Source organism: Akebia trifoliata, chromosome 3 (genome assembly GCF_017979445.1).
Source record: "Akebia trifoliata isolate Shusen 1 chromosome 3, ASM1797944v1, whole genome shotgun sequence".
Classification (NCBI taxonomy): domain Eukaryota; kingdom Viridiplantae; phylum Streptophyta; class Magnoliopsida; order Ranunculales; family Lardizabalaceae; genus Akebia; species Akebia trifoliata.
Window position 1 is genome coordinate 44,236,695 of NC_141377.1, and position 20,951 is coordinate 44,257,645.

The following is a 20,951-nucleotide window of genomic DNA, read 5'->3' on the forward strand; positions in this document are numbered from 1 at the left end:
TTCATATCCGGACCGTATTCAATCGTTTTAAGTCATACACTCAAGTTGGGGATCAACCCGCACCCAAACCTAACCTGACCAACACCAACCCGCATCCTTGCCCAATCCGACCTCGGGCAAATTATTCTCAATCTGAACCCTCAGGTACCAGTTGGTCGGTAATACATTCCTCATTAATACTAAGTAATTTAATACTTGTAAGGGTTTATATAAAGATAAGTGGCATGTCAAAGACTTAAAATTAACAATTATTTTTTCAAAAAATGTATTTCAAAAGTTTATATACATAAAATCATAAGAAAATGTAAAGAGAAAAGAAAATAATAAGATTAACTAAAATAATCATTTTTATTAATAATCATAATTTTTAATAAAAGAAAAATATTTAAAATTGTAACATAATCATTGTATGACAATATAGAATTACATTTAAAATAAAGCATTAATAACAAAGATTGATTATTTATCTAATGAAAATAATCACACATTAGTCTTGATATATAGATAAACAAAAGCAAATATATTGAAATATGAATTATGAGTGTGAAAGAAACCAACATAAGAAATATTTTTAAATTATAATTTTATTAAGTTCAAGTTCGAGCAAATTGGGTTGGTTGATACCTATGCTTGTGCCCAACCCGATTTGAGTCAAACATTTTTTTTGTTGCTCGAACCTGGGGCCAGAAGTCAAGCTAGCTATGCCTAGACATGACCCAAGGTCATGTTCAACCTAGTGGGTTCGGGTCTTGACCACTTAAGTTGCAATCCTAGAGAAACTAGGACAACTTTAAATTTTAAAATTTCTTAAAAGAAATCTAGGGGCAGAATTGAAATTAGTTAATAATATTAATTAGTATTGATTATTATAGATAGTGCAAAATGAATCATAAGACCATTTAAGTCATCTTAATTAATCTATAACAAAAGACTAAGGTCAAGTGAACTTTCTTATAAATAATTAGGGCAACAAAGAAAAGGATTGAACCCCTAATTTGAGACCTTATCCGCCGTTTAGACCTCTTACAGTTATATTATTTAATTATGAAAAAATTAAAAATTAAGAACATAGGGCATTTTGGTATGCAAAAACATCTTTGGAATATCAACTTTGTCGAATGGCTCAATTTAATACATTAGAGAAAATAAAATTTATTAATAAAAATAATAATTGGGTTGTTAAGGGCTGCTTCAGATATAAAAAAAACAGAGGACAGAGAGAGGAGGAGAAGCAGAGAAGGATTTTGGATTTTGGGCATGTGATCTTCGACTTAGGAAAATAATTAATTAGGTTTCGATTTTATCTTGTTTTAAATACATGTTTTCTTTGACAATTCTTGGTGCATATTGTCAACTTCTAGTATTTTAAATGATATTTGGATTAGATTGATCCTTGATTACTAAGTAGATTACTAAACAATAAGATTATAGAAACAATTACTTTAAGATAATTTGTATTATTAGATTTTGTGCTACTAATTTTGGAGATCAAGTAATCTGATCTAAATTATTTTACTAAAGTAATTTGAAATTATTAGATTTCTTAGAATTAGTCTGGACTATGATTGATCAAATTGAATCACCTTACGCACATTATCAATGATGTTTTTTTTTGTAATTAAGGATATAAAGTTCGGAAATTAAGCAGGTGATTTATCATTTTAAGTTGGGTTGCCATTAGTATTCGTCGAATGGTAACCTTTTCTATTTTACGATTATGTAGATTTTAATTATTGTTGTTCAATAATTGTTAAATATCCTTGACATTAAAATTTTGAATAATTGAGTGACAAATGATATGATTTTATTTTGATCATATGCGATTTATATAAATAAATTAGATAGAACAAAAATGTAAATTGATTGTGAAAATTGTATAAATGTTTATGTTTGAATGTTGTAATTATTATTTACAAAACTACCTTTATATTTGTGAAATTTTAATTGGGCAAATGAGATAGAATACCAAACTCTGACCTAAGCAGGGCATAGTAATCCCTTGGGTGCAAAACCCTAAACCCACCCTTGATATTCAGCATATGTTAGATTTAAACCTTGTAATTTGATGAATTGTAAAATTACATGTATATTTGTGGCATAATGATCCCTTAGGTGAAAAACCCGATAAACCCACCCTTGATTCTAAATACTAGACTTCGGTCTAAGGAAGGCATGATGATCCCTTGGGTACAAAACCCTAAACCTAGGCCTTAAGATCGATTGTGTTAGAGCTGGATGTGCGTCTACCCATATCCATATCCAAAATTTTAATTCAAGTCGAAATACAAATCCTACTAGTTCAAACTATATCCGATTTTATTTACTTTCATTAAATCCATATTGAATCCGACCAAATTAATTGATTCGGGTAAAAATAATTTCAAACTATTACAAAATAATTTATTAAAAAATGTGGCTTAAATATAATTTGAACTCAAGACTTCTCCCCTTTTTAAAAGAAACTTACACCACTGCACCTAATACTCATAATTGATAAATGATAGATTAAAAAATAAAAATAACATATAACATACAAAAAAAAAAAAAATGTCATTTGGATATAGGCAGGCATAGGGATGGATCTATATCCAATCTTGTATTCAACTCGGGTCAAAGGACATTAACCCATATTTACATTTGGATATACTTGAAGAAATCAAATCCACTAAAAATCGGATTTGGATCACTCGAATTTCAGATAAAATACTACTCATTTTAAGCACTCCCTTCGAAAGATCTGAAATCCATTTTGCTGACGCTATCCATTATTCGGAGTTTACCGAGGATGGAGAGCTTTCATTGAAAGAGGGTCCAGAGAGTGCCACTACCTGGGAGGACTTAATGAAGGAAGATGCAGAGAAGTCCAGCGAGAGAGTTGAATTCAATGCGAGTCACCAATTACCTAAAGATGGATTCTATTTTTATATAATTTGGTGGCTATGATTGTCAATTTGAATGAGAACTCTCAAACGAATCTAATGTCTCAAATGTTCTTTACATGTATTAATTTATATTATTTTCCATTACATGAAAACTTAATTCTGTTATATTGGTTTAATAAATTGATAAGGGAAGAAACTCATTTATTTTCTCCCCTCTATTTCTCTTTAGTGCAATGTTTTAAAATAAGACAAGACATTGACACGTATGAATGGGTCCAAAGCAATCCGACTGATGAATCTAACTGATTGAACCCAATTAAAAAATATTCAATAAATATTTTTGATTTCTTCCTAAAATCAAGTAACAAAACTTTAAATACGTGATCCATTGTCACATGCTATAATGTTTTAAGAATGTTTACCCAAAAAAATAAAATAAAAAAGAAGTCTTAAAAACTAATAACAATATAATAAATAAATAAAAAAGAAAACTTTCACATATTTGAATGTGAAATTTAAATGTAAGAATTTAGCGAAGGTTCATTTGAGTATGGATCAAGAGATGGTCATGCATTGTCAGCATGCGGAACTAACAATTAAATCTTACTTAACTTTGTGTCATTCCTCAAGAAATATACTTTTATAACCCTTCCTTTATTTTTTTAAAGAATTTATATATCCCAATTGAAAATATTTGAATTTCTTCTTCTCAAATTTTCAGAAATTTTAAATTTATATTCTCAAATCTTAACACTCTTTCAAAAGTTTCAATGTACAATTTTTCTTATTTTTCAAAGACTTTGTTGTTTTCTTGTTAAAAGCATGCAAGTTTCTCATTCTAAGCTTTTCGAAAAAGAAAGAGTTCCCTTTTCGAATTCCAACATTCTTTCAAAAGTTTTGAAAATACCCATTATTCATATTTCAAAATTTTAGTTGTTTCTCTTTTGAAAGGAAATGAGTTTTTTGCAATTTTTGAAATGGTAGATTTCTCCTCTAGAGTCCAACATTCTTCTATTAGTGTTGGTGTTACCATTTCTTAATTTAAGAAAACTTTGTTTTTTCTCTTTTAAATTTTTTGTGTTTTCTAGTTCTTACTTTATTTCAAAAGTTTTAGTATTACTCAAGTTTCATTTTTCAAAAGTTCTGGTATATCTCATTTTAAAGCATTCGAACTCTCTTTCTGAGTCCCATGGGTTTTTCAATTCCAAAAACTATGTTTTATTATCTTTCAACAAATGCTGTATTATTTCACTTTTAAAAGCATTTGATTTTCTCCTTCTAAGATTTTCTTAAATGGTAGATTTGCCATTCGAGTTCCAACATTTTTTTAAAGTGTTAGTGTTTCTTGTTCTTTACTTTTAAAAAGCTGTCCTTTCCTTTTTTTTAAAAATTGTTAAAAACATTCCTTATGAGATTTTCGAAATTGATCAATTTCCCTTTCTAGTTGAAATATATTTTAGAAATGTTAAAAACATCACTGAGTACTGAAATATAAAGTAAAAGGAAAGCTCTCAAACTGTGCAGATATTTCTCTCTCCAGCGACCAATCACTATTTCTATTTTCAGTACACATGGCGTGTTGCCATTGGTTCATCAGCTTAGTACATAATTTTAACAGCAAATCGTTGTTCTTCAATTGGAATCACTTGTATAAGAATTGTGACCTGATGGGTATTATTAATTTTTTTTAAGCGTCCCTGAAGTGCTCTTCTGGCTCAGAAGCACTTTTAGAAACTTTTGCGTTAAGTAAAAAAATTTAGGGCCTGTTTGGATACCAGGAGCAGAACTACTCTTCCAAAGAACAGGAGCTGAAGTACTCTATGGAGGAGTTGGAAAAGTAATTATGTGCAGAAATGGCGTTTGGCAATCAACTCTATGAAGTACTGGCAGAAGTACTTTTGTGCTGGAAGTTTGTTTGGGAACCATACTGACTTCTCATGACTTCTAGAAAAAAGACTAGAATACCCTTATATTATACCAGTTACTGTTTTTTATCTTTTAGTGTCATAATATGCCTTCAAACTATATTGTTTTTTACATTTTAACTATAAATATTAATATAATATAATATAATATTTTAAATATTAAATATTAATATAATATGTTTAAATCCATTATACTTAAAATTAAAAAAAAAAAAAAATTGACTGACTGTTTTTGACATAATATGACATAATATTAAAAAAAAAATTTGACAGACTGTCTTTTAGTGTCATAAGATGCCTTCAAACTATACTGTTTTTTACATTTTAACTATAAATATTAATATAATATAATATAATAAATATTAATATAATATAATATAATATTTTAAATATTAAATATTAATAATATGTGTTTAAATCCATTATACTCAAAATTTTAAAAAAAAATTGACAGACTGTCTTTTAGTGTCATAATATGCCTTCAAACTATATTGTTTTTGACATTTTAACTATAAATATTAATATAATATAATATAATAAATATTAATATAATGTGTTTAACTATAAATATTAATATAATATAATATAATAAATATTAATATAATATAATATTTTAAATATTAAATATTAATATAATGTGTTTAAATCCATTATACTCAAAATTAAAAAAAAAAAAATTAATATTAATAAATGTTTCTTTTGTTTGATTTAAGGGCAAATGAATTAGAAATATTTTCATAGAAAATTAATAAAGTTAGGGGTATTTTGGTAAAACGAACCGCTAGATTTTGACTCCCCGCAAGAAGAGTTTTGAGAAATAGGTTTTCTTGACTTCTTCATAAAGAGTAATTTCTTGCTCTTGCGCGGAGTAGCTCTTCGAAAGAGTAGTTCATACAAACGCATCCAAACGACTTCTAACTCCCCGCAAGAGTCAGAAGTAGCCAAGGAGTCCTATCCAAACGCCTACTTAGCTTCTAAATGTCTAATCTTCATTGCATGATCGTCATGTGTCATGATCTCTCAAATTAGTGCTCATTGATCTCTTATCTATCAAATTGTTTTTTTTTTATTTTATAAATAAAAAAAATACAAAAGTATAAGATCTTGAACATGTCATACCTGCGATGCATCTTGTCTTTAGTTGCCCCTGACTCCGGAAATCATCAGACTCAAGATTTAGACTAGAGGTTTTGATCAACTTTGAGCTTGGGTAGATATCGGCTTTCGGATAGTTGATCTTCTTCGAGGTTGAGGTGGTGTATCTGACTGCCTTTGAGCTCAAAACCGGGTAGAAATCAACTTGGGGCACAAGACCAGATAGCTGACCACCTTCAGGCCCAGAAGCGGACAGCTGACCATTGCCTCGGGACTGGTGACCCAGTAGAGGTCACCCTCGAGCTCAAGACCAGGGTCTTCGAGCCTTGGATTGGCCTAGTTTTATGAATTACAATTTTCTTATACAAATCTAACCAATAATTGAATTAGCTTGAATTCTTTTGACATTACAATACAGTGTCATGTCTTTCTTATTGAGTTTTATTTGTATATTGAGGTTCCACCTATCTATCTATTTTAGATTAAGCAAAATCTTACATCACCCACAATTAGCCCCTTCTCAGTGGTGGATCACAGCACAATCATGGTCTGCAGTCGAGAGTATTGATTTTTTTTGTCAATGAGAAGTAAATATGCATCTCGCACAAACCTATTAGCAGGTTTAGCACAAACCTTCTGAATGATTTATATTTTACTAAATACACAAATTACAAAGAATAGGTTCTTGATAAGTATCCAATCTTAAAAAGGCATATCATAACAGAAATTAATTGAAAGAAACATAAGCAATTGCATTAGACACACTTTCAGTACCGCTGATTGTTGTTTGATAGGTCAAGATAATGAAATTTTCATTAAAACGGCGGTTGAGATGACCACAAAAGATACAGTGGCCAAAGTACATACTACTCAACCTGGAGATCCTGATTTTGGATTTTAGAGTTTGGCTATCATCATTAGTTGTTCAAGTCCTTTCTGTGATTAGCAATGCTTGAAGTTCCTCTCTACGCCGCTCCAATTCCTTCATGAAGAGAAAGTTAATAGGCAAATTGACTGAAACAAAATAGAAAAAGTAACTCCAGAAGAACTGGGCATAAAATAGTCAAACGAAAATGATGTTTTCTTTTTGAAAAGCAGCATAAAAAATTTAAAATGGTTGAGATCTCAAGCTTGATTTTGGAATGTTTGCATAGTGGGAACTATGGATAGAGAATAATTCCAAGGTCTTTAGTGAAGAAATGGAGCACATGCATTGGAATTCTTGAGGAAACTACACTTGAAGAAATGTACTAGTGCAGGGAATAAGTTTTTCTGGCCACAAGTACTACCGGGGATGCCTTGCTACCATGGAACAGAAATGATGTCAAGGTTCAAGATACAAAGGTAAGATCTACTCAGTTTCTATCCTTTGCAAAATATTGGTGTACCCCACTTTCCATCCTTTTGAGCTACTAATAAGGTTTACCTCCCACTGGTTAATTTGCACTTGGTCTCCTTTGAACATATAACTGTTTGCCCCTCATATTATAGTTTCTATTATATTTTTTTTGGCATTACTAATATAAAAAAGTTAAAGGATACTTTTCACAATTAGAGTAATGAGGATGTAAAGGCAATACAGTTCACTTATATTCTATGCTCCTATAAGACACTGAATCACCTAAAAAATAGATTCCTCATAGTCCATCTTTAAGAAGGATTTCTGAAATTGGAAGTGTCGACTATATGTGCGCTCATCCGTGAAACTAATGCAGAAGCTATAGGCATTGTCAATCTCCTAAACATATCAATCCAAAACAAAACAAAAAAATCTCCAAACCATACTCATCATTGATGAAATAAAGTCAAAACAGGTAAATAAAAAAAGACTGTAGCAAACTCCAGACTGTCTAAAGCATGCACACCTTCTGAAACAAAGGATGTAAAAAAGATTACCTCTAGATCCTTAGCTGCCTGCTCCCTTGTGATTTCTTTGTGTTGGCGAGCACGTTTCAAAAGGCCGATGCAAAACACACCCTAAGGATTGATATTTCAACATGTCAAGAGTATCCGAATTTTTAATTTTACAAAAGATAACTAGGCAAGAAGAGACAATAAACAATTAAGATTATTCAAATCATCACACATAACTAGCATTAACCAACTCCAAAAAGACTTGAAGCTAATGGAAACTTGTGAAAAGTTCTCATCTGAAATTGACTTTCTGGTGAAATAGATTTGATTGGATGAGTACTTAAAACAATGCCTAGGATAATAAAATAGCAAAAAACAACAATCAAATATCATTGTGTCTAATCTTGCGACAATTAATCCTTCTTGTCAAAACATGATCTTACAGAAATAATGTAGATCACACCACAAGCAAGAAGGAAGTAGCTTGCAATATTTTGAAGGAGCACTAGATCTTTCCGCTCTCCACTATAATCAGGGAAAGCTCTTGTCATCACAGCAACACTGAAAAAAAAAGTCATCATGGTTTCAATATGTGGTGAAATTTGATCATTAATTGTACAAAATAATTTTGAAGGTATAAAAAAATCCTCTACATAAAGACATACAAAATCTGCAGCATGCCCCTACCAGCCCAATACTCCAAAACCTGAATGTAATCATTGAATATGATGTCAAATGATGCATTTGTAAGAACCAAATGTGAAGAAAGCATATACATATGAACAATAGAATTCAACAACGTAAGAATTAGAGCCAAACATTAAATCTTTCCCAATGAAAAGAGAGATGGCCTCCACCATCTATCTGTATGGACTGCATGTCAATGTGGCACCCAAAAACACAATTAGGTGCCACATGGTTACAGAGCATAAAATTCTAAGAACTTTTTAAACAAACAATTTTGAAAAAATACTTATTTTCACCATTGGATTCCAATTTTAAATATAGGAGTTCAGCAGCCATCCATTTCCAAAGTCTTGGATCTCATAAAAAAACTATTTTTTATAGGAAAAATAATCAGACCGATTCTAAACCATTAATTGTGGAGGACTGATATGTCATTTGAACCAACATGGTAGTGGCTCAAATGAGGACCTCAGTGCAGGCCCTACATGGTCCTTCGGTCCATATACAACACACAGAAATAACACATCCTATACATATAAGTCGGGTTCCATTCACCCAAGAAATAACACATGATCTTGACCGTGGAAACACAACATCCAATGGTTGAGGGATTTCATGTGTATCCCTATAATACAGATCTCGAGGATAATTTTCATGTAACAATCTGATAGACAACCATTTGTCCTATATGGGTTAGAAATTTTGACATGTGGAGATCCTCCTCATAAAAAATCAGCCCATTTCGGAACTTCTGACCTTGTCAAAAGTGGTTAACGGTAAGAATTGATGCCAAGATTCTCCAACTTATAAACCACTTTTGATGAAATTAGAAGTTCTAAAATGAGCTGATTTTTTGTGAGGGTGATCTCCTTATTATATAAATAAAACATAATTTTGAGGTTAAACATCTTCTAATCTCTCTTATTTTATTAAAAAAATATTAACTTTTTTCATTTAAATATATATAAATAAATCATTATAAACCAACTTAATCGGTTTATCTCGTCCAAGGCAGCTAGGTCTAGTCCATGAACGAGACAAGTTGTCTCGTTCAACAATGAGACAAATAACGATGGTTTTAAATCTCGTCTGATACGTTTGACTTGTCTATCCGTCCGTTGGTGGACGTTCGTCTCGGTATCGGTGTAATACTCCTATTATGAAATTATTAGTTTCATAAATAAACACTAAAAAAACAAACATAGCGGAAATCAAACGTAACTAACCCTAGAAAACTTGAAAAAGAATCCCCATTCTGTCTCCGCCATAACCACAAAGAGAGCGATCAGAACAGCATAGCAACGAAAGATCCCATCGAAGATCTGCACAACGAAAGAAAAAATATATAAAAATTAAACGAAAAAAAAACAAGAAAATCAAGAACTGAGGAGATTGCTTACGTCCAATCGATTCTTGAAAGATCTAACGGCAGAGAGAATATTGACGAAAATGCATAGAATCGCCGTTAAAGACGTTATAACGCTGAAGCATCTACAGACGACCAAGAAAGGGTCAGTTCTTGCCCTAAGTCGAGCGGACGACATGGAAGGTTTCTGCGAGCTCCCTTCATCTCCACTGTTTCTCGCCATTAGAGAGAGTAGAGACGAAGCTTTTTAGGGTTTCTCTGATTCGTGAAGAAATATCGCAAAAGCGAAAGTAGTTAATTTTTATGTTCACTTGTATATTTTGCTTATTCTCGATTGGAGCTTTGATGTTGGAGTTTGTGAGGGGAAAAGAAGAAGAAGACATTGCTGCTTGTGCTTGGCGCGCTGGGTTTCTTTCTCCACTCGAGAACGAGATTCCTTACCTGCCCGTCAAAGAAAGAAACCGTTTCAGGTTCAAACGTGTCAATTTAAAGGAATGAACACGTCATCTTATTTTTCTTCGAATCTGGGTTTTGTAGAGGAAAGTGGTGAGTGAGGTTAGAGCGGATCCGGTCAGAATCAGATGCCTCTTTTCCTCGTAATAATAATAAATAAATAAATAAAAGGATAATGTTAATTTTGAGATGCTCCTTTGGGTCCTTTGCTTGAATTTGACCAAGCAAAATGCTCCAAAGAGTTTGACTTGACTTTGATCTTCCATCAAAATGATCAAAATGCCCCCCCCATCTTCAACATCTTGCCTAGGGGTCTCAATGGGTACCCACTTACCCGAAATTGAAAAATCCCAATTTTGATTTCTTTTTATTGGAACGAAACCATTAGATTCTATCCGATATTAGGAATCAATTTATTTTATCATTTACATTTACATGATTAAAGATTTTCTAATATACATTATATAAAGTTCTTCAAATTTTATGTAAACTAAATATTGGAACTTAAAAAGGAACATTTCTTCTTAAATTTAGTACATGAATTTTAATTTTTGAAAATAAAATTTATTAAATCATTTTTTTTACTGGTATAAATTATTATTATTAAGTTGATATTTTACAAATAATATGTTATTTTTTATAATAATTTTGAAAAAAAAATAATCCCATTCGATCCTTGAGAATCGATTTCGACGGATACCCGTGATTTTTTATGATTCTAATTTCACTTATTTTAAAATCAAAACATAAAATATATAATGATTATGGTTCTAATTTTCATAAGAACTAAACCGACACAGAACCAAAGACACCCCCAATCTTGAATAAACTTTGATGCCTCCAACCCTATAAGGAAAGAAAGAAGAAGAAAAAAATCTACCCTCATTTTCAACCTCCACGTCAAACCTAAACAAGAAGTTAGGATTTTGAGGGAGGGAAGTTCAATACCATTCATTTTTTATTTATTTATTTTTCTGAGGGGGAGGGGGTTGAAGATAAGAATTAAGAACGCTTCAGTCATTTTGCTTTAATCTACCATGAAAGACCAAAGTCAAACAGGCATGTCTCCTTAGTCATCAAAAGCTAGAATTTCCACCATTTTCATCATTATGGATTGTGTATCATGTTACGAGAAAGCATCACAACTGAGAAGTCCTTGCGATCAATAGGCTCTTCCACAACTCCATTAAAAAAAAATGGACAAAAACCTATAAAAAGAAATTGTTATTGTGCCTATTCAAAAGTAACAATACCACTACAAGAAATAAAAATGTCTTGATATGTCTTGAGAACTGTAAAACCCAAACATCCCTACGTTGCAGGTTTCCTGATAGTATAAACAAACCTAGGTGACTCTTCTTTCTTGTGATATTTGAATCCACCGACTTCCTGGGTTCTCAAAAATGATTTCTTGAAACAAACATTTGGTCTGTTTCAAGAAATTATCTTCCATCAGTCATTACTGATCTCTGTCTCAGTTGATGCCGAGTGTCTTAGACCAGAAGCCAAGTTGAGCCGCTACACATTCTGAACCTGTAGACCCATAAGAGCAGAACTTCTTGACACAGTTTTCTACTCCAAGAAACTCGTATACATCCTCCTCAAACACTGGATTTATACTTTTCAGCTCATCAAGTGTTAGGTCAAGAAGTTGGCACTTTTTAGAGACGCACAATGTAACAGACCTTCCAACGATATCATGGGAAGTCCTAAATGGCACTCCCTGCACAATAACAAAGACAAACAAAGCGGAGAAGTCATCCGAACCGCAATATTCATCAAAATGGACAGAATCAAGAGAGTGAAAAATTATAGACTAATAAAACAATTGAACTACAACATGACACTAACGGAAAGTTATCATAAAGTGGGAAATGAAGGAAATTGCAACTAGTTTATTGTTGTACAAAGGGGGAAGAAACTGAAAGTTTGGACATTTATAATTCAGAAAGTTTTTAATGTAGGATCATGGATCATGTGAAGTGGAAAACAACTCACGGTTGTTTGGTCATGGGTGCCACCATGCAGAATCTCGCACAGATCTTTCTTTTGTATAGGTTTTAGCTGTGAAGGTGGGGCCTTGATCTAAGGTCTGTATTATTACCATGCAGACTTTGCCACCTCATAGAGGTGGCACCTTCACCTTGTACAATCTCTTCACATTATATTTTGAACATTCCAGTTTCCCTAATGCACATTGTCTATTATCATTGTTCCGGAGTGCCTAGAGTTGGCGGCCACCATGGTTTTAAATCTCGCCCAAGACTGAGATGACTCGTTCAAGTCATCTCGGTATCATCCATGAGCAAGATGGATGGACTTGGCATCTCACATTTGCAGAATCTCGCGAGACAAACGAGACAACTCGGACAATATTTTGAAAATTTCATCCAAGTCAGTAAAACTCATCCAAGTCAACCGGGATTTTATATATTTTAATAATAGGGGAAATTATCAAAAAAGGGCCAAATATTTCATTAATTATCAGAAAAACACTAATTTTTTAAAATTTACAAAAAAGAATTAAAACGTTGGACTGTTCTGCGTTTTAGTAATTTGTTGGACAGTCCAGCCTTTTATATTGTATTTTGCATTAAATACCAAAAATGTCCCTCTACTAGTAAGGTCTTTAATGGACATTTTCGTCATTCAAATTCATAAAATAACATAACAAGTTGGACTGTCCAACGAGTTACTAAATTACTGGACAGTCCAGCGATTTATCTTTTTTTTGGATAAATTTAAAATATATATATATAATTAAGTGAGATTTTGGACCTTTTTGGGTAATTTTCCCTTAATAAAAATATTTATTTAAAAAAAATTTAAAAATTATTATCTAAATAAAATATGATTTTATGACTAAACATCTTCTAATCTACCTTATTTTATAAAAAAAACTATAATTATTTTCATATAAATGAATAATTAATTATAAACCAAGTTAAATGATTTATCTCATCCGAGACAACTTGGTCTCATCCATGAACGAGACCAGACGTCAAACCAAGTTTTGAAACCATGGTGGCCACATCTTGTACTATAACATAATAGGGGGGGGGGGGGGGGGGGGGGGGGAATATTAGTTTGAAGGGATGAACATTTATGTTTCCACTACATGAAAAACTAAGATTTGGAATAAACCAACTTGCCTTCATCACTAGATAATCTGCAAGTGTAGTTGCATCAAGATGCCCAGCAGGTAAAGCCTTCTGTATCCTCTCCCGATTAAAAGTTATGTTCTGTGCAAATTCTGCTGATACTACTAGCATCCCTGTGAGGGCTTTAACACTGTCAAATAAAGGCTCCTTGTCTTCCTGTTCAAGAAAAATGTGATCACTTCAAAAATTAAAGGAAAACAAGAAAGATCACACGTGTACCAATCACACATGTACCAGTGTGATTGGTACACCTGTTCTTGCAGTCTGACAAGTGCTATGAACTTCTTTTCAGTTAATGAATCTAACAAAAAACTCCACCTGTAGATCACGATTGTAAGCCTGTGGAAGTCCCTTGCAAAGAACAAGAAGGGTGACGAGGTCTCCTACAATCCTAGCGGATTTCCCGCGAACAAGTTCCATTGGATCAGGATTTTTCTTTTGAGGCATGATGCTGCTTCCAGTTGAGACAGAGTCACTTGGGGTGAGGAACCCAAACTCTTCCGATGCCCACAAAACCCATTCTTCGCCAAGCCGAGAAAGATGAATGGCTGCGATGGAATTGGCAGACAGGAACTCCAAAACAAAATCCCGGTCTGAAACTGCATCAATGCTATTTGAAATAATGAAAACACAACAAATCATTTGACGAAAAGAAATACCAAGACTTAGTGGGAAAACACATGAACAATCTTATCTCATTAGGAGTCTCTAACCCTCATTATCATCAAAACCTAATCCCAAATGCATTCATTTATGACACCAGTGATGCACAAACATTAATCCAATTGTCACTTGGACAAATGTCCTTGCAAGCACGAGCATTAATCCAAGGATGATCTTGACCATCCAATAAATGGACTTTTAAAGACTATCTAAAGTTCGGAGAAGAAAAAGCCCACTTATCAGATGGTTGGGATCATTATACGGTTGATATTTGGGTTGCCCATTCCAGATTGCATACCAACAGGATGGTCCAGCCCCCTTGCAAGTGTTGTACTGCATTAAGAAGATACGAGTGAAGCATCTATGCTTCTAGGCACACCTCCACGTCAGCTCGGTGTCAAACGCAGTGTCCTGCACAGTCACTCTAACATTGTTCTTTTTTTTAAGCTAGGACATTTAGAAAGAAAAAGATTGCTAACTTGGTCATTAGGCAAAAACTAGGGGTATAGCTATGTTTAGTAATTTTCCTAACAAAGGGAATCAAGCTTAAATCCCTATATAATTGTACTGACTCCAAGAGAGAACAATATAACGATTAGGCACTTGAAAAGGGTTTAAGCATTAACTGACACCTTAAAACCTCAGTGTCAATGGCAGAAATCTTTGAAACAGAGCTAGAAACCCTAGACGAAATGAGCAGCAGAGGAGAGGAAACTAAACCAGATACCTTTATATGGAGAGGAACATAGGGCACTACAAAATGAACAACGTTGGTTACCGTTGACCTTCTGCAACACTACGAAGATACAAACAGTTTCAGTATATACCTGTTCCTCAAGGGTGCAGTAAACCCTAAAGCTTCCGAAGTCATAGCTCTGTTAATGGGAAGGCCAGTACCCGCCAATGCACATGCACCAAGGGGGCAGAAGTTCAACCGACTTCTGCAATCTATTAAACGACCAGCATCGCGTTCAAGCTATAAACATCATTATTGCCAGAGTTAACTTCTCAGAATTTTAAATAAACAGAAACATGACAGAATCCTAAATAAAAGGAGAGGCAAATTTCTAGGCTTGCAAATGGATTTCAAAAAATGGCAGCAAGGAGGTAGCAAGACCAAATGCATGAAGTCCATATTTTTTATAGGTAAAATATCATTTGATTAAGGCAGTCGAGATGAGCAGCGAAAGGAAATATTACGAACAGACCAACTTAAAAAAACGCAATACAACAGATTTGATCCCACCTTATAAAAAATTCTTCGAAGAAGACCCCCCTAAATTCATTAAACACCTTACACAAAAAGAATAACAATCCCAAAACTGACATTACAATATTCTCAGTCATCTCGCTCCTTCCTTCAAATACACGGTTGTTACGCTCCTTCCAGATCCCCCAAGAAATTGCAAAAGGGGTGACAATCCACAGAATTCTCTTCAAGTCCCCAAACGAGTTGCCCCACACCGCCCATGAGATGGGATGAATGTAGACCTCCCATAGGTAAGTTTCCGATAACACCCTCATTCAAGACAAAGAGAACATATTAATTGAACACCAAATGCAGCCAAATTCTGACCCTCAAAAGTCTGTAAATACTGGAAATAGGTGTTACCCAGAGAGGGATAAATGAGTTCAACCAAACCAACAACCAAGATAATGCTACTTATGGAGGGAAATTTGGATAGTGTGAACAAATCATGGCATGTTTAAGCAACTAAACAAAATCAAGTTTTCTAATTGGGCTCTAGACTACCCCTAATACCTGAATAGCATAAGTAGCTTCATTCTATGTATTAACTCATTATGTGGAACAAAATTTGAAACTGATTCCAGTGTTGCTTTGAATGTGAATTAGAAAGTTATAGAAGAACTACCATAAAAAAGGTAAAACATAAACCTCTGCATTCTGTTCACTGTAGTCTGTTCAACCAAAAACAAATATATACACTTCACTGAGAGGTAAAGGAATGTATGCAAGTACTGATTCGAACCTGCTCAACATATGACAATAGAAGATGCTGCAATAGAACAGGTTGGGCCCTTTGTAAATGTGTATATCCTGGAACAATCAGGCCTTCATTTTTCTTAGCCAAAGTCACAAGTGCAACCTGTAAATTACATAACAGGACTTGTTTAATGGATGGGAGAAGGAAAGGGGAATCACTTTATGATAGAGAGAACAAGGGAGCATAATAAATAGAGTCATCTACAACAAAGTAACTAACCGTCAATAGTGACAAAGGTAGTAGGTCCTACACATTAAAACAAACCAAAGACACGAACAAGACAAATAAAACATATCCATCATCTTGTAATAGTGTGATTTGGGCATCTTCTCTAACATAGTGCTAACCGAGTTTGAGTAAACAGAGATTCTCAACGGGATATCGAAAAGATCATTTTCCACTGTGACCAAACTACCTATATGTCATCATGTTCTTTCTTGCGGCATATGCAGTCAACAGTTTGGGCCTTTATACAGCCTTTTCTCAAAGTTGTATCTCTTAGGCCCTGCTTGGTATGCTGCAATTCATTTGCAAATGCAAATAACTTTCTGAAATCAATTTTACTGGTGCTTGGTTACACAATACAAATGATTTGCATTGCAAAAAATTTGCATGGATCACCTAAATTCTTAAGAAATTTCAGTAAATGATTTGCAGCACAAAAAATACCGCATATTTTACAAATTCACAATGAAATCTTGTATTGCAAAAACCAACCAATCACAAAAATATATATATATATTCAAAAGAGATTTCCCAATGATTACCAAGCAATAGTAAATCATTCATTGCAAAGCATTTGCAAATGCAAATGATTTTTAGTGTACCAAGCAAGGCCTTAGTTACAGAGAGTTGGTGGATTAAACCAATACAAGTTTTACATGAAGTTGAATTGTTCACACAGCAATGCATCAATGCGCATGTTGTCATAGGTCCACTTAGAATTAGAGTAAAAAGTAAAGTGCTTGGACAGAAGCCAACATTTTTTTTTTTTTTTTTTGATAAATATAAATTATATAAATGAAAAAGAATAAAGGGAGGCTGAGTTAGCCCCCAAACAACTACAAAAGAGAAACAACAAGGGAAAAGAAAAAAGAAAGCAAAAATACAAGCCCAGTGGGAAGCTAATTGTTACAAATGATATCCCAATTAAAAACAAAATCTTGAAAACACACTCCCTCAAAGTCTTTACTCTTCTTTGACCAAAGGAAGAGAAGCCCCAAAATCTCTAAGATCACTGTATGAGACGAGCTCTCCTTGCAATGGAATATCCTGTTATTGCGCTCTCTCCAAAGGCCCTAAGCAATGGCGAAAGGAAGGATAGCCCAGAGAAGCCTCTTTCTAGAATAGAAGATATTGAAACTCCACCCCTCCAGAAGTTCAAAAAAAGATAAGGAAAGAGACCAATCCACCTGGAAACGAGATAAGAAGAAGCCAACATTCTCCTTCTCCTTATTTGGAATGATATTGTAATTCTATGACACTCTTGTGAAAAGAAGCAGACGATTAGTGAGTATTTGAACACTCAAACAGAATTACACGTAAGAGCACTAACTTAGACAAGGTGTATCATTTGAGGGGATAAAACATAAGCAAATTTTACTCGAGGATTTGTCTTTCCAACACAAATTAGAAACCCAAAATTACATAAAAATGCCAAGAAGGAAAATAGGGAAAGAGAGAGAGAACCTGAAGGTATTTGATATTTTCTAGGATCTCATCGATAGCATCACGGCACCACAAACGAAGATCTGTTACAACTTGATCATTCCGGCTCCTAGCAGTATGAAGTTTTTTAGCAGGTTCACCAACCATTTCAGTAAGTGCTGCTTCAATGTTCATGTGCACATCCTCCCTATCTGTCCTCCAAACAAACTTCCCAGCATCAATGTTCCTCTTTATTTCATCAAGTCCACTCAATATGCTATCCCTATCACTGTCAGTCATCAAGCCCTGCATCATGTAAAGAATTAGCAAATGCAAATCCATCTTCTTCTTTTTTTTGTAAGGGTTAGTAGTTAACAAAATGAAGTTGGGTTCAAGGGATTTGAAACTAGGACATGGGAACAACACTCCAGCATATCTTACCAACTTGGCTAAGTTGGCATCTGTACTAAGGATTTTTGCATCTTAACTTTTGTCTTTCATAGATAACATATGTAATATGGGTTTATATGAAAAATTAAGAAACCCCAAAATTTTCAACAAAATTAAGAAATCAAGATACAGTTTTTTTTTCTTCCTTTCCTTTATTATTTGCTAATTCTGCGTGGTCTAGACATGATAACTATTTTGGATGTTTAAGGATATATAATCTTAAAAATCTGAACTACTCTAGTTAACTGATTTGTCCCTATTTCCCAATGAAATATAATTAAGATAATTTAATTATGAAATTAAGGAAATCCTCTTCTGGATTTATAATAATTGGATGGTTGAAACCAAACTCAGATGTACCTAATTATCCAGTAATCGTGTTTCGTATTTCGTGTTTCTCTAATAGAACCGTTTCTGAATCTCGAACCACGCCAACACTACGAAAAATAAATATTTTATTATACAAATAAAATGATAGAAATTGAGAGAATAAGAGAAGTTAGAAGACCTGATGAGCGAGCATTTTAGCATGAGCTTTACTTCCCATTATATCTTGCTTGTAGAGAGCCTTATCGAACGAAATCGACTCGCTGAACTTCTCAACAGCGTCTGTAACACTTTCTTCAAATCGGCCGCCCCACAACTTCACCTCTTTCGACTTTTTAACCGATAAATCTGTAGTAGGTCCGTTCATGGTTTCAGAAGTACACGAAACCTTAAACTTCAAATGGCTTTTCCTGACGCAACCGATACGAATCGAAGGTCTTGCAAAAATGTTTTGTTTCGGAAAAGAAGGTGAGAAAGGCGAATTAGTTGAATTTAAATAGGATTCACAGAATGATTCCATCGAGGGAGAGAGAGAGAAATGTGTTGTAGACTTACAGATGGGGATAGAAGTGGGCTAGCGCATATGAGATATCGGGTCGCAACTGGCACGCGAGGTAAAAACAGAGTGGTGTCCCTGCTTACCAAGCTTTGTTACACATTGCAATAATGCGTTAGGGCAGCTTTTTCTTTTGGAAGTTTCAGTACTACCCCTACAACACAGAGGAAATTATAATATCTTTGCCGTTTATAAATTTATTAATAAATTTTCCTTGAGCATCATGACCCTAATCTTTATGGAAAATGCTAAAATGACACAAAGTATTTACTGCGATTCTCAGAAGTCAGACGTGGTATGTGCACATAACCATAGATGTGTTTCCTCACAATATAAGTAAAAACCATCTACGATTATGTATGCATGTCCATGTCAGAATTGTGAGAATCATATTAAATCTTGTGTCACCCCAACACGACTCAATCTTTATCCATGTTTTAAAAATTGAATCAATACTACAATCAAAATTTTACTTAATTGCTTGGAACGAGGTTCAACCGGGGTGTAATTCGGTCGAATCAAATATTTAATTATATGGGGTTATTTGGACCGAATGACCATCTATCTCTATGGACCATGTGTGAACGTGGTGCCCAAAAACAACATCAAGTACCACATGTATTGAGAACATAAAATTTTATCAACTCCCAAAAATATATAGAATTAAAAGAAGAGATCTTTTCACCCATTGGATTTAAATTTTAAATCTAGGATTTCAGTGGCCGTCCATTTTCAAATTCTAGATCTCGTTAAAATATTTATGTTTCTGTCTTTTATTTTTCAAACCCAATCTAGAACACTGACAACAAAGTTGAGCTGTCATTTGAACCAACAAGGCATTCGTGAGGCCCAAATGTGGACCTTGGTCCATGGTCTGCATGGTTTCTCGATCCATGCAACATTTTCATATATATATAATGCCCGAATGTGAACCTTGGTCCATGTTTTGCATGGTCTCTAGATCCATGGAACCTTTTCCTATATGTATATGCCCGAATGTGGACCTTAATCCATGCAACATTTACCAATATATGGGGGGTTCATGGGACAACAATTGTGATAATATATATGACAATGATTTTTGTCTTATATGGGTAAGAAGTTTCGGAATAGGTTGCTTTTTTGTGAGGATGATCTGCTCACTAAAGAGATCATCCTCACAAAAAATCAGTTTATTCCGAAACTTCTAACCTCATTAAAAGTGATTTAAACAAAATAAACGGTCCACGGTTCTTCAACTTGTAAATTAGGCTTAGAAATTTCAAAATTGGCTGATTTTTTGTGAGGATGATCTCCTCACCATAGATACCATCCTCGCTAAAAATCAGCTCATTCAAAAACCTTCAAACCCTATCAAAAACGGTTTACAAAAAATCGTTGTCATGGATGTTGTCACAATTGTTGTCCCATGATATATATATATATATATATATTATATATATATATAGAGAGAGAGAGAGAGAGAGAGAGAGTTCCCCGGAGCCTACACGGGCATCCTCTTTCAAGTTAAGATGGTAAAATGGAAAAAAATAAAGTTAGAGGTGTATTATTAAAAAAAAAAATGAAATTAAAACGATAAAAATTAAAAACAATAAAATGGGTAAAAGAGAAAATATAGTGAAATTAGAGAGGATGAAGAATAAAGAGAATAAAGTGGGACCCACAAAATTATATCTTGATGGGATATAAAACTATAGTTGATGGGATGTTTATCCTCCATAAAATTATAGTACTTATGAGCACTATCGTTGTGTTTTATTATATATCGTATATGGGCAAGATCGTGATACAATGTTTTATCCAAAGTGTTTTGTAAATTGACATTAGAAGTTTTAGATTGGACTCCTTTTTTTGTGAGGAGATCATCCTAATTAAAAAT

At 33.6% G+C, this 20,951-nt stretch overlaps 2 protein-coding genes across 4 annotated transcripts; both read right to left on the reverse strand.

Moving 5' to 3' along the window:
• Window positions 1-6,523: 6,523 nt before the first annotated feature.
• On the reverse strand, window positions 6,524-10,386 carry LOC147407220 (vacuole protein). The gene is made up of 6 exons (XM_086435678.1): window positions 9,844-10,386; window positions 9,670-9,765; window positions 8,422-8,462; window positions 8,200-8,317; window positions 7,799-7,879; window positions 6,524-6,884 (listed from the first exon to the last, which is right to left on the reverse strand). The coding sequence occupies exons 1-6, from the start codon at window positions 10,030-10,032 to the stop codon at window positions 6,828-6,830; spliced, it is 582 nt and encodes a 193-aa protein (XP_086291804.1). The 5' UTR covers window positions 10,033-10,386; the 3' UTR covers window positions 6,524-6,827.
• A 1,085-nt stretch (window positions 10,387-11,471) lies between these two features.
• On the reverse strand, window positions 11,472-19,216 carry LOC147407221 (L-Aspartase-like family protein). Of its 3 annotated transcripts, XM_086435681.1 has the most exons (8): window positions 19,072-19,216; window positions 18,698-18,953; window positions 17,782-18,045; window positions 16,078-16,194; window positions 14,914-15,062; window positions 13,742-14,033; window positions 13,411-13,579; window positions 11,472-11,981 (listed from the first exon to the last, which is right to left on the reverse strand). In XM_086435681.1, exons 2-8 carry the CDS (start codon window positions 18,881-18,883, stop codon window positions 11,737-11,739), a joined length of 1,422 nt encoding a protein of 473 aa, XP_086291807.1. In that variant the 5' UTR covers window positions 18,884-18,953; window positions 19,072-19,216; the 3' UTR covers window positions 11,472-11,736. The 3 variants fall into 3 exon arrangements, with proteins under 3 accessions (XP_086291807.1, XP_086291806.1, XP_086291805.1); XM_086435680.1 differs by lacking the exon at window positions 19,072-19,216 and having other exon boundaries at window positions 11,472-11,985; window positions 13,415-13,579; window positions 18,698-19,065; XM_086435679.1 differs by lacking the exon at window positions 19,072-19,216 and having other exon boundaries at window positions 18,698-19,065.
• Window positions 19,217-20,951: the final 1,735 nt, after the last annotated feature.